This window comes from Anser brachyrhynchus, assembly GCF_964034855.1.
Source record: "Anser brachyrhynchus genome assembly, chromosome: 4".
Classification (NCBI taxonomy): domain Eukaryota; kingdom Metazoa; phylum Chordata; class Aves; order Anseriformes; family Anatidae; genus Anser; species Anser brachyrhynchus.
In genome coordinates, this window is record NC_137698.1 from 20,687,583 (window position 1) to 20,699,587 (window position 12,005).

At 38.2% G+C, this 12,005-nt stretch overlaps 1 protein-coding gene and 1 long non-coding RNA gene across 12 annotated transcripts in view; one reads left to right on the plus strand and one right to left on the minus strand.

The window, feature by feature from the left end:
* The first annotated feature begins 30 nt into the window (after positions 1–30).
* Positions 31–1,839, plus strand: LOC308194873. Its single transcript, XR_013950959.1, has 2 exons — positions 31–152; positions 286–1,839. It is a non-coding gene; the product is annotated as an uncharacterized lncRNA (long non-coding RNA).
* TLR3 (toll like receptor 3) overlaps positions 1,069–12,005 on the minus strand; it is a 34,203-nt gene continuing 23,266 nt past the window's right edge. For 5 of the 11 annotated variants that reach the window (XM_080590149.1, XM_080590146.1, XM_080590153.1 and 2 more), the window contains exons 2-9: positions 11,743–11,942; positions 10,637–10,742; positions 9,876–9,969; positions 8,853–9,025; positions 7,830–8,278; positions 6,816–7,007; positions 3,388–5,213; positions 1,069–2,801 (exon numbers count right to left, since the gene is read on the minus strand). In XM_080590149.1, coding sequence (XP_080446275.1) covers positions 2,573–2,801; positions 3,388–5,213; positions 6,816–7,007; positions 7,830–8,270 — 2,688 coding nt within the window. In that variant the 5' untranslated portion in view covers positions 8,271–8,278; positions 8,853–9,025; positions 9,876–9,969; positions 10,637–10,742; positions 11,743–11,942 and the 3' untranslated portion in view covers positions 1,069–2,572. The remainder of the gene's footprint in view (positions 2,802–3,387; positions 5,214–6,815; positions 7,008–7,829; positions 8,279–8,852; positions 9,026–9,875; positions 9,970–10,636; positions 10,743–11,742; positions 11,943–12,005) is intronic. The other 6 variants (XM_080590156.1, XM_080590155.1, XM_080590151.1 and 3 more) reach the window with 6 other exon arrangements.

Below are 12,005 nucleotides of genomic sequence, written 5' to 3' on the forward strand. Positions count from 1 at the left end.
CGCGCCCCATGGCCGCGTGGTGGTGTAGGGCGGTGATGGTGTAAACGCCAGGGAAAAGGTCCCTAAAGGCAGCAGGGTCTCCGTTCATTCGTCACCCTGCCAAAATGTCTTTCCCCATACCATAGTAAAAACCAACCTCACTGAGCACTCAGGTGGGTAATGTGTTAGTCCTAGCTGCATGTCACCCGTCTGGGAGCTTGCAGCCCTAACATATCCTGCATTAAAACTTAGCGCAGAACCGATTCCGAATGTCACTAACTTGTTCATTTCTCTCTGTCATGCAAGAACCACAGAAACAGGCGGGTTTCACCCCAAATCTACAGACTTCAGCATTCTACCTCACTTCAATCCGTTAGATATTCTACTTTCAGCACCTCTGTAGTCCAAGGTAATATCTTCGATGCTACAAGTTTGATACTATTTTTCATTTATTTGATTTTCATCTCCTCAGCAAATCACCATAGTACGGTCTGATGCTACCCAGTGTCAAGAAAACAAACAGCTCAGATACATACTGCTAATCCTGAAAGGACTTACAACTCTTCACCATAAGTAAACCCATTTATTTACTCTCAGTAATACTGAGAAACGTATGTATAGGAGCAGAGCAGAAGTAGAAAACTTCCAGACAAACAAAGAATTTTTGTACAAACATATATATATATACACATATATATATGTCAAGTATATTGATGTTTTATCATTGGTCTTGTGCTTAAATGCTTTTGTGCTCTTTTTTTTTTTAACATTAATTTAATTCTCACTGCAACCCTTTATAATGCCTTCTTCTGTTGTAAATTATTTTAAATTGAATGTAAATACTAAAATAACTTTTTAGAACTCACTGTCATACTTCTATCATTTAAAATGATTTTCATTCATCAGCAGTTACACTTACTTTGTATTCTTAGCTATATTACAAAAGTATCCATAACACATTTACTCAGTTTTCCAAGACCAATTTGGGGGGCATTTGGAGTAACAAGGGTGTCTTTTGAGAAATTAGACGTGATGTCTTTTAACACTTTAATGGCCAGAAAAGACCATTCGATCATTTAATCTGACCTCTTGTATCGCATTTCACCTCAGCATTTATTTGTGCATTCTCCGCAGTGTTACAATATTTTTAATATACATGCGAATATAAACAATTGAGTTGAAATGAGAAATTCTGCTTTTTTTGTCATTACAGATGTAGGAAACATAGGTACCCTTTCACGATAATCATTAAATAAAAGAAAGGACAATTGACATGGTGCATACCTGGCACCCCATCCTCACCGCCTTGCCTCCTCAACTTTCACAGCCTATGCATGAAGAGAGAATTTGTCACTTAGCCTGAAAAGGACAGAAAGATGAGATGAAAGCATCACAATGGGATAATCCTATTACTGTAATTAGGGAATCATCATCTATCACTTCATCTGTAAACAAAGCCTTTTGTTTTCACTCCAGGACTTCCTGAGCAAGTGAAGGCAGTCAACACTCCTTTCACTCTTCCTGCGCATGCAAAACCTGTTTCATTAAATATTTCTCATTTATTTTCTGTCATCATGGGACACAGAAACCTATTAAAACCCGATGTTTTTCATCTATGAATGTAAAAAATCATAAGAAAAGCTGCTTAAAATGTTAACTATCGAACCATCTGAAATCTATTGTCTAAAGCAGTAAAGCAACATTCTTGGAATAATGGTGGTATTGAAGCTGAGGAGAGAAATGCTAGGGAAAAAACAGTAAAAATATTCCTCAGCTAACGAAGGACCAAACAAGTACTAAAAATTGATGAAGACAAAGTTTGAAAGGTCCTCTGAAGGAGCAATTAAACATTAATAGAAATATACAAATAACTGTGTAGAGTCAATAAGTTGTGCTCAAACACTCCATAAAATTGCAAACTGTCTCAAACATGATAAACATCATTTCAGAGCACATTTCCCTCATTCTCAGCTCTCTCCAGATCAAGCTACTAGCCTGTAAATCTGTATCTTAATACTAGGCAATTGCCTACTACCCTGTGCTTCTGAAAAGTACAGAAGAAGGAAGGAAGAAACAGCCAAATTAATGTATAAGAAATTACAATACAGCGTTCTGTCTGGTTTGTTCCTTTTCAGTGGCTTTGACTACAGAAATAATTTCCATGTTACTTATTGTGTTTCATATAGAAAGTTTTTCAAGTTTAATCTCTCTGAATCACCCCTTCTGCTTTGAAAACAAATAGTAGTGTCCATTCTACTTTCTATTGCATTCTCTTTAACATACCCATTTAAAGGGGAGAGCCCATGGCTTTTCCACATTATATCAGATGGACATTTTCCCTAGGACTTCAGTCATTCAGAATTTTCAGAATTCAGTCATTTCACAACTGCTTTTTGATACACAGACTGAAATGACTATCAATTGTAGTCCACTTTAAATAATGCCACCTTGGTGCAGGTGAATTGCACTGTAGACAACTAAATTTAAATTAGTGACTCTTGTATTTTTCCGGCATGACAAACTTTTTTTCATTTTTTACTGACAGCTTGCTAGTTTTCTAATGATAGAAAGCTGACAGCTTGACTATCAACATTCACCGTGCTTTACTATTAGATTTAAGTGCCATCACTAATTGCTGATGAAATGCATTGACTCTTTCTTTCTGGGCTGGCCACTTCAAGATGCAGCGAGATCTGAACATTCCTCTTCTCAAGCAAAGTGCATGATTCAACTTGTAATCTTGGATGTCATGAAGAAAGACCAATATGATGGAGTCCCGACTTTGTTCAATAGCTTGCTGAACAGCATGATACACCTTAAACCTGAAGCAAAAATAAGACAAAAAATGCATTTTATTTCATGTTGGGGAAAGCAAGGACAAATAGTTCTTTTGACAGCTCACATATTAGCACATTAGACCCTGATTTTATAAAGTCAAATGGGTTTTAATGTACATTCTGTGATAAGAAAGTGTCACGACTTATGTTAAATTAGTTACTTTTTAACTACAGAAAAAATTACATTCTAAAAATATAACCTAAATCGTACAGTCTTTTCCTTCCCTTTCAAGATCACTACAGAGAAGTAATGAAAAGAGTTGTTTAAAGATAAATAAAAATCATCTTTGTATGCTAGTGATCTCACCAACAAAACTTGTTGTGTTTCAAATGTGTAATTTTAAGGAAAGCAATTTACAGAGGTGATATTGACAAAGGTTCAGATATCCACCAGTGTACACGTAGAGCACTTAAGTTCATTAATTTTGTAACTGTTCAAAAATTATGATATATTAAAGTAGAATTTGCATTGCATTTTTAATTAATCTACATAGCAAAAATAAAGATTACCTTATTAAAAATCTGTTAAGAATTTTTTCCCCTTACATACAGTGTTTTATATTCTACTCACTTCTTGCACCAGGGATCCTTTAAGAGATGCTCAGTCACAACAAAAATAATCTTCCTGCTCCTTCTTATACAGTTAATTATGGCTTCAAATTCTGATATGCCTGCTTCAAAGTCCCGTTCTTCTAAACAAAACCTAACTTCAAATTGCTTATTTTTTTCCAGAGAGATGAAATTCTTCAACACCCAATTCTTGTCGTGTCTTGCATGAATAATGTAAGCATCATAATCATACTCTTCCTGTAGTCTATCAAGTTCTTTAAAACCAAGTATTCGATTTACTGAAATGTTCCAGTAGAAAGCTATTCTCCACCCTTCAAAATGGATGAGAAGAACAATGAAAATGAGTAGCATCACTACTGTAGTAGTGATCACAAACAGAAGTTTAAATGGAGCGCTGTCTTTGCAGGCTGAGCTATCAAAATGCAACACCAGAGTACCATGATACTTAGGAGGAGTGTTGCAAATGTACTGAGACTGCAATCCAGGTACATATGCTTGGGTCGCATTAAGCCAACTAGCAAACCAAGCAATACTTTCACAGGTGCAATCAAATGGATTGGAATCCATCTCTAGCTTTCTCAAGTTCTTGAAAGCTGGGCCAAACACCACTTCTTCAACTGAGGTTATTAGATTTTTCTGAAGGTTCAATGAATTCAGAGAGGTTTGGTCATCAAATAAAGTTGCTGGAAGCAGATTCAAATTATTTGATCCTAAATCCAAATATTTTAACTGAAACAGACCCTTGAAAACCTGAACTGGAATCTCATCAAACCCATTTGATTTTAAATTTAGAATATGCAAGTTGGGAAGGTCTTTTAAAAAAAGAACAGGGCCTCCTGGATTTGCATGTTTCCAAAGCCGAGCTAAATTATTGTGCTGCAAATTCAGAATATCAAGTTTGTGAAGTCCATCAAACAAATCTTCCTTTATGTTTGCTATGTTGTTATTGCTGACGTCCAGGACAGTCAGATTTTGTAGAGGATGAAAAGGTGAAGGAGAAATTGCCAGATTACTGCAACCTACCTTCCTTAGCATCAGCATTCTAAGGCTTGGAACAAAAGAGAACGATTCACTTCGCAAAGTCAAGTTTTTGTTATAGGAAAGATAAATATACTGTATATTATTGAGACCTTTAAACTCATGACCTGTGAGCTCTTGACTAATTTCATTAAGACCAAGATCTAGAATTTTCAGGTGTCCCAAGAAGGAAAATGCCCCACTTTCTATTGTAGAGATTCTTGTTTTTGTGAGGTTGAGAACCTGCAAGCTGGAATTAGCAAGCGATAAAAATGTTGTATTAGTTATTCTTTGTAAGTTTATGTTGCAGTTAGAAAGACTCAGGTATTTAAGGTTGTTCAGACCTGTGAACATATTAGTAGTGATTCGTGGAAAATTGTTATTATCCATTAAAAGGTACTCCAGGTGGTATAACCAATGGAAGGAAAAATCTTCAATTTTCCCAGTGAGCGAATTTATCAGATTCAGATGTTTGATGCTGGACAATCCATGAAATGAACGTGAAGATACACGAATAATGTTATCCTTCAGGTTTAAGTACTCTAAATTTGAAAGCCACTGAAATGAGTCGTCTTCTATCACAGAAAGAGAATTTTTGGAAAGGTTTAAGACTGTGAGATTTGTTCCTTGCAGTCCCTGGAAAGTTGTCTTGTTAATGTATGAAAGCATCACATGGCTCAGTGAGAGGTTCTGAATTGCTGTGTTTGATAACTCTGTACAAAGTTTCTTTGTGCGATTTTCACCAAGTTCAACATTGTTCAATATAAGGCCAAACAGATTTCCAATTGCACGTAAACATCCTGTGTGAAACTAAAAGAAAAGGAAAAAAAAATGGTCTAAGCAAGGGGATTACAGAAGAGATTTGACCCGTGAAGCCTAAATTTGGGAAGCGTATTCAAGTGAGATCATCAAACAGAATAAAACTCCCAACTTTTTCCACACCTGAGTTTAGACAAACTTCTTGATTTACTGTTTCACATGCTAGTGGTTCTAAAATTCTAATATGATTATCATAATTTTGAGTGGTACTATTTTAGAATAAATAAAAGGTTTCTTAGTCAGATGAAAGTTGATTACAATTGCGTATCCAACTAGCGAAAACCTTTTTGCTGCAAGTATCGTAGAAATATAGATGATCTCTTTTAAACTTCCTTTTATTGGTTTCTGCTAAGGATACCAATATACCAGAGCAAAAACAGATGTAAAAAAAGTGATTTAGGCCTTCAGTTAACCAAGAAGAAAACCAGTCTCTTCGTCTGAACAAAATCTATATTCAAGAACCATGATACTACACACTTCCTTCCGTGATATAAATTGCAGGCCTCTGTTATAGTGCTGGCCCCTCATCTTGATTTCAGATGTCGGTGGAATAATTACTTAATTATTACTTAATTAATACTTAATAATTAATAGTACAGTGCGATTAAAATGCATACGGCTGCTTTTCAGATAGCAGTACTGTAAATTCAGAGCAAGCTAAACTAGCATAAAGTAGCTCTGCAAAAGAAAGTCCCATCCACTTATCCACCCGCTGCACACTTGTGCCAGTATGGGTATTCATGTGGTCATATGGTGAACCAGATAGGGAACTAGCCTAGCTACAAGATAACCAAGCCAAGAAATCTGTAGAGTTTCCCTAAGTGAGCCAGTCCATAGCCTCATTATAGTTTGCATCAGCAACAGGGAGGCATGAAGCCTAGAGGTGAACCAATTTAGACCTGCAACACTTAACATTACTCTTTAATGAATTGTGTTTTAACACTGAGGGGGGCAGAGAGAACAAGGTAGAAAGCAGTGAGGTAGGTGGCAGAGCAAACAATGCCTTTTTTTCTTTTCTTTTTTTAAGTAAAGAGTGAATATACTTTTCTGTAATAATTATTTCTCTGGAGTAGCCCATATGCACAAATGAAATTTCTCTCTGATAAATAGAAAGGGAGACCTAGATTGTTTAATTAGTCTTGCATAATATCATACTTTCTCCCTGACTTAGAAAGATTTTTCCAGCTGTTCACCTTCAGTTCATACAAAAAACCCACAAACCCTGCATAGAACATACGTGATGACGGCTCACAGAGGTAGAATCATAGAACGGCTCAGGTTGGAAGGGACCTTAAAACCATCTGGTTCCAACCCCCCAAAGGTTCCAACCCCTGTTAGTTACTCAATCTAGCTCTTGCTTGAGACTTGTGATCTACATGAGAACACCTCTTGCTGATAACAGTGTCAGAAAAATAATTGTGTATTACTGTTGAGGGTCAGGAGCAATGCTGTATACAATAGAATGGTTTCAACTTTGATCTTGGTGGATTCAAATTATATATATAAAACATAAGCCATACAATCATATGGGATAAGTCAGGATAGTTCCATTTTGTACTTACACCAGTTGAATTCTGTTGAAATACTTCCTACCTCTTTCAGGGGATTTGATGACAAATCAAGACTTTTCAATGAAGTGTTGCTAAGAAAACTGAGGTCCTCCTTTTTTAACTCAGTGATTTGATTGCCACACAACACAAGCTCACGGAGGTTCTGCAGCTGCTGTTGCAATCCTAAATTTGCTGACTTCAAGTGATTATGAGTTAGATCCAAAATATTCAAGTTCTGCAGAGAAGATGCAAACAAAATTATAAAAAGTCTTTTTATGTAATAAAGATATTGAAATATTGCAGTTGTCTAATTCATGAGAAATTGGCTGCAATACTACAAATATTACTACACCAAAGCTGGCTGTAGTCCTTCACACTTAGTCGAGAGTCATGCAAGCAATTGCATTTTACATAACTGAACTGGAATACTGAGTGTGCCAGAAATGTTCAGCCTTGCCCAAAACCACAGCTGTGCTCATTAGAGCACTGTAGGACAATTAGTTCCCACACATTGTCTCTATGTTCTTTTGTCCTTAGGCCCTTCCTTGACCGCCAACCTCATAGATGCTACAGAGAATTTTTAACCACATAAGAACTAGCAGGAAAAACAAAGGCAGCTAAAACCTTCTTATTCTCTCAGTCCCTGAAGCCCTGGGAGACACTACATTTAGCCTAGGCATCAGTCTTATCCGTCTGAGTGTTTACACCTTGACCTTGAGAATTTAGGCTAGCTATCATTTTTAGACCTCATGCAACTCAGACTCCTGACCAGCCATTCCACCCTATGCTTCATCTGCTGCTGCTATTCTTTCAGCACAGATCCTGTATGGAGAGATGCCTCAATCGGATGCAGCAGAGGAAAGGGGAAGGAGAGCATTGGCTCACAAGGATGGCCGCAACTCCAGTGTGTTCAAACACAAGAAGCCGCTAGGCCTTTTCTTTAGAAAAAGGATGAAGAAAGGTTATATGCTGGGTATCTTCAAATGGAAATAGGCAGCTGTTTCTACACACACACATATATACTTTATTTACAGGAAAAGGTGCATTTTTAGCTTACCTCCAGGGTTTTGAAAGGATCATTTTTTACATCTATTATGTTGTATCCTAGATTGAGCTCAGTCAGGTTGGTGCAAGAAGCAAATGTTCCATCAGGGAGCTCATGCAATTGATTATGTTCTAGCACCAAAATTTGCAACAGGGGCAAATTTTTGCATAGTTCTGGTTGCAGTTTAGAGATGATGTTGTATCCTGCGTTTAAGTAAACCAGCTTGCTGTACTTGGTCAGATTTGCAGGACATAGTTTTTTTAGCTGATTATGAGAAATGTCCAAAACAGTTATATTGTTTGGGAGATCAGAAGGAATTTGAGTCAGTTTTAGGTGACTGCAGTCTGCCATTGTATTTCTGATTTGACATTGCTTTCCGACCGATGCACACAGCAAGCAGACAGACACCAGTCTCAAAGATAACCTGTTCCAACAAAGAATATCACTTCCCATGGCTTTATCTGCAAAGGCAAAATGAATTTGCATTACAAATTACAGTCATTTTGACACAATTCATACATTATAACTTAACCCGAAGGGTAAGCAAGCCAGGCACAAGAAATCATGTAGTTTTATACTGAGCAAACACTGATTATTTTTTACCTATAGAAAAGGTATGTTTAATAATCACTCTGCTGAAAATAATTATGTTTAAAAATCTACCAACAATTTATCTATAATGAGTGCAAATTTTCAATTGTTTTCCATTTTCTGATTAATTTTGGATTGATTTAACATGCATAAAGTACAATAAATATGACAAATTATGCACAGGCCCTTCAGTGTTAATTATCTGTGCTCTGAGCTTTACTACGCTTAAATTACTTATAGTTATATGCAGTAAGAATACCTAATATAAATGCCATTTTATTTTACAATTCTTGCCAGTTTTTGTTTTACAAGTCACTCACAAAATTCTAACCATCTATTAGTTTTGTTGCTTGTCTAACTTTAGTTACAGCTATAATAAAAGAAGGAATACCAGGCTATAGAAAGGTGTATGAGAAAGAACAAACAAACGCAATCTATACCTACCTAAGCAAAACAACAAAAGTGAGAACTGTAGAGAAAATGCTGTCCACAGACTGAAGGCATTTTTAAGATAATTTATAATGTCTTAACAAAAATTCAGTTCCTTGCTGGGCACTGCACGTGGACCTGTCCTGTCCTTTGCGGCTCACTCAGCCTGGCTCTCTGCTCACCTGCTGCTGGCAAACAAACAGGGGAGGTGAGGGGACAGCAAATATCTGAACCTGGCAGTCCTACAGGCAGCTTGACCTGCTAAAGCTGCTGCTGAACACAGCCCCCTATCCCTCCAGCTGAGGAATATGAAGGACTAGTTTTCCTTCCTCATTCCTCTGCAACCCAGGAGCTGGAAGAGTGGAGGAAACCAAAGGGGGAGCTTGTTTGATGCCTCTAGTCTGCATGCGTTTGAGGGTTTGTTTTATAGAGATAAGGTAACTGCCAGGCTCCTCGGTAATTATTAGCAGTTCATCTTTAAAGTTTGAAAGGAGCAAGAAACACACTATACAAACATAAACCCAGTTCTTTGGATGACTTCCAGCGAGGCTAACAGGGCTGCCTCCTTGTGCTTGGCCATTTTCATTGCAGCAAGTCTGGAGACAGCTTTAACTGTTTTATGCTTTGGTTAGGAATCCAGTGAAGTAAAGACAACCGCTATCAAATTGGAAAGACAGGGTTACAGAATAATATTTAAAGGAGAGCAGACAGAACCAGAACTGTCAACATTATTAGGAAGAATCTTAAAATTGGAAAACTGCAGCAAGGGAGCCTCTAGCATCTTCTAGTGAGTGATATTCCCTCTCCACCGGCGATGTTTGCAATTTAACATAAATACCTCCTGCCAGCTGGGGTCCTCACAGCTAGACACAAGCACCCAAGCACGCTCTCATTAAGCAAACAGCAAGGGCACCGACTTCGTGCAAGTTCAGAGAAATCTACAACCAGGGAAACTGCCAAACTCCTGAGCAGTGCTTTAGCTTCGCCTCTCTGATAGCTGTATTTATTACAAATACCTGAAGAACAGCATCAACTTACCACCGTGGGCTTTACCTCCTTCAGTCTGGGGGCATCCAGGCACCGCACAAGTTCCTCAGTGCACAAAAACCATCAGGAAAAAAGCTGCCCGGAGCTGGAAGGAGAAGTGAAAGCGAAAGTGAAGTAGGGCAAGCCTCCGTGCCAGCGGGGCAGCTGCTGCTGGGAGTGCACAGGGGTTTCACAGATGAGCAGCATCACACAACCCAGTAACAATCCTGGCTAATTCCCGTGTCTCTGAAAAAAACTGAGGACATATCCCAAAAGCAGATATGTTACTGACAGGTTACTGGCATAGGGATATTACTCTTATGTGGAAACAATGCACCAAAAGGGTTCTACAGAGCCAAATAAAGTATGCCTCTTTAAAAAGGGAACTTAAGTGACAGCATAATATATTAATAATATATTATATATAACACCCTTATAGTAATAATATCATATATTATATATTATATTATATATAATAATAATGTTAAATATATTAATTATTAATTATAATAATACATTAATCAAATATTTTCTATTGTAATAAAATAAGGAAATGTTTTCAGAAGTCCAAATAAAAGTTTCAGGTACAGCTTTTAGATGTTTTTCCTTTTAACGTCACTTGTGAATTCACTTTTTCCAGGGACCTGACCATCACTTTTCTGGAGAGAGAGGACTTGTCCAATACATGCTTCTGGCTGTGACAAAAGGTCCTGCTGCTTGAGCTACATTGGCATTGGTGCACCTGTGTGTCACAAATCAGGAGGCTCACAAACCTCTTACTCAAGAAACCTCTGCAGGTCTTATCCAGCCATAGGTTCAGCTCACATTATCAGGTAGTAGCGCTGTCCCTCGAGTGGAGACAGTAGCTGCAGCAGTTGCCTAGAAAAGAGTAAAAGTGGGCTGTAATCCTTCCTTCGAAGTGTTTGAAATCACAGCCTGAAGGAACATGTTAACCCCCCACCTGCCAGGAGCTCTGGGAGGGGGGGGAGGCTGTGCTGGCTACCATCCTGCATCCTGTTAAATCTGGGACCACTGGCAGCTTGGCAATGTTGGGGAGCACAGGGAGGCAGAGCAACTGCCTAGTGAAAACTATTGCTTACTCTTGGAGTTAAGACACCAAAATGGACACCAGAACCACAATCCTTTACAGCTAAGAGGCTCTAAGGCCTGTTTCATTCCCATTTCATAGTCAAATTTTTGTCTTCCATTTTAGCTTGCTGTGGGAAGAACAAATTTGTTCCATATTGCCCTGTGTGCTTCTGCAGAGATAATTTGATCGTAAGTGCAGTCACACTAAATTACTCTGAGGAGGGTTTTCCCTCTGTGTTTTAAAACTCTGCTGCTCTGGAACAGATGGGATTGCATTGGTGGCAAAGAAACAGAATAACTAACAACCTTTGCAGAGCATTGTTCTAACACAGCAATAATGTCAGGTATTTTGCATACCATTTCCCTCTACACCATAATCTTTGCAAGGTGAAAGCTGCTCTTTGATCTCACCTCTCAACTGATTCTTGCACAACACCTCTAGCCATTTTGCAGCATGATTTGCAAGAACCAGCAACTTACAATGTGCAAGGCAGACTCTAGGGCATACACAAACAGTTCAGATTCACCAAGTACAGGATTTCTGAGGCAGAGGACAAAAGTTGACACATCTGTGCCTATTTCAGTGGTGTGAAATCACATCAGGTTCTCAAGTTTCCATAACTTCACTGTAAATTAAATGGCACTTGTGTTTTCAAGAGCTGCAAAGGACATGGTAAACTCATAGGGTAGGAAAAAGTCAAGCACTCCACCTGTCCTAAGAATATTTTAGGGAAAAAGCAGAGCAAAATTAAGCAATGACCCCATATGGTGGGTGATGAAAGCAACTCACGTCAGTTGGTTCTGAATGGTGACAATAGGCAGCAGGGCACAATCCTGGATATGTAGCCATTTCACTCGTAGCTAACAGCAGAGAGCAGCCAGCTGCTGCACAGACCTAGTATAAGTTTATTTGGACTCCAGGCACAGAAGGGTGGGGACATAGGTGCGGTATCTGATGGAACACTCCCAGAACAAACATGCCACCGAAACCTAGCATAGAAAAAAAGAAAAAAGGAAATTTACTAATCTTAATCTGGTCTTTAAATACATACA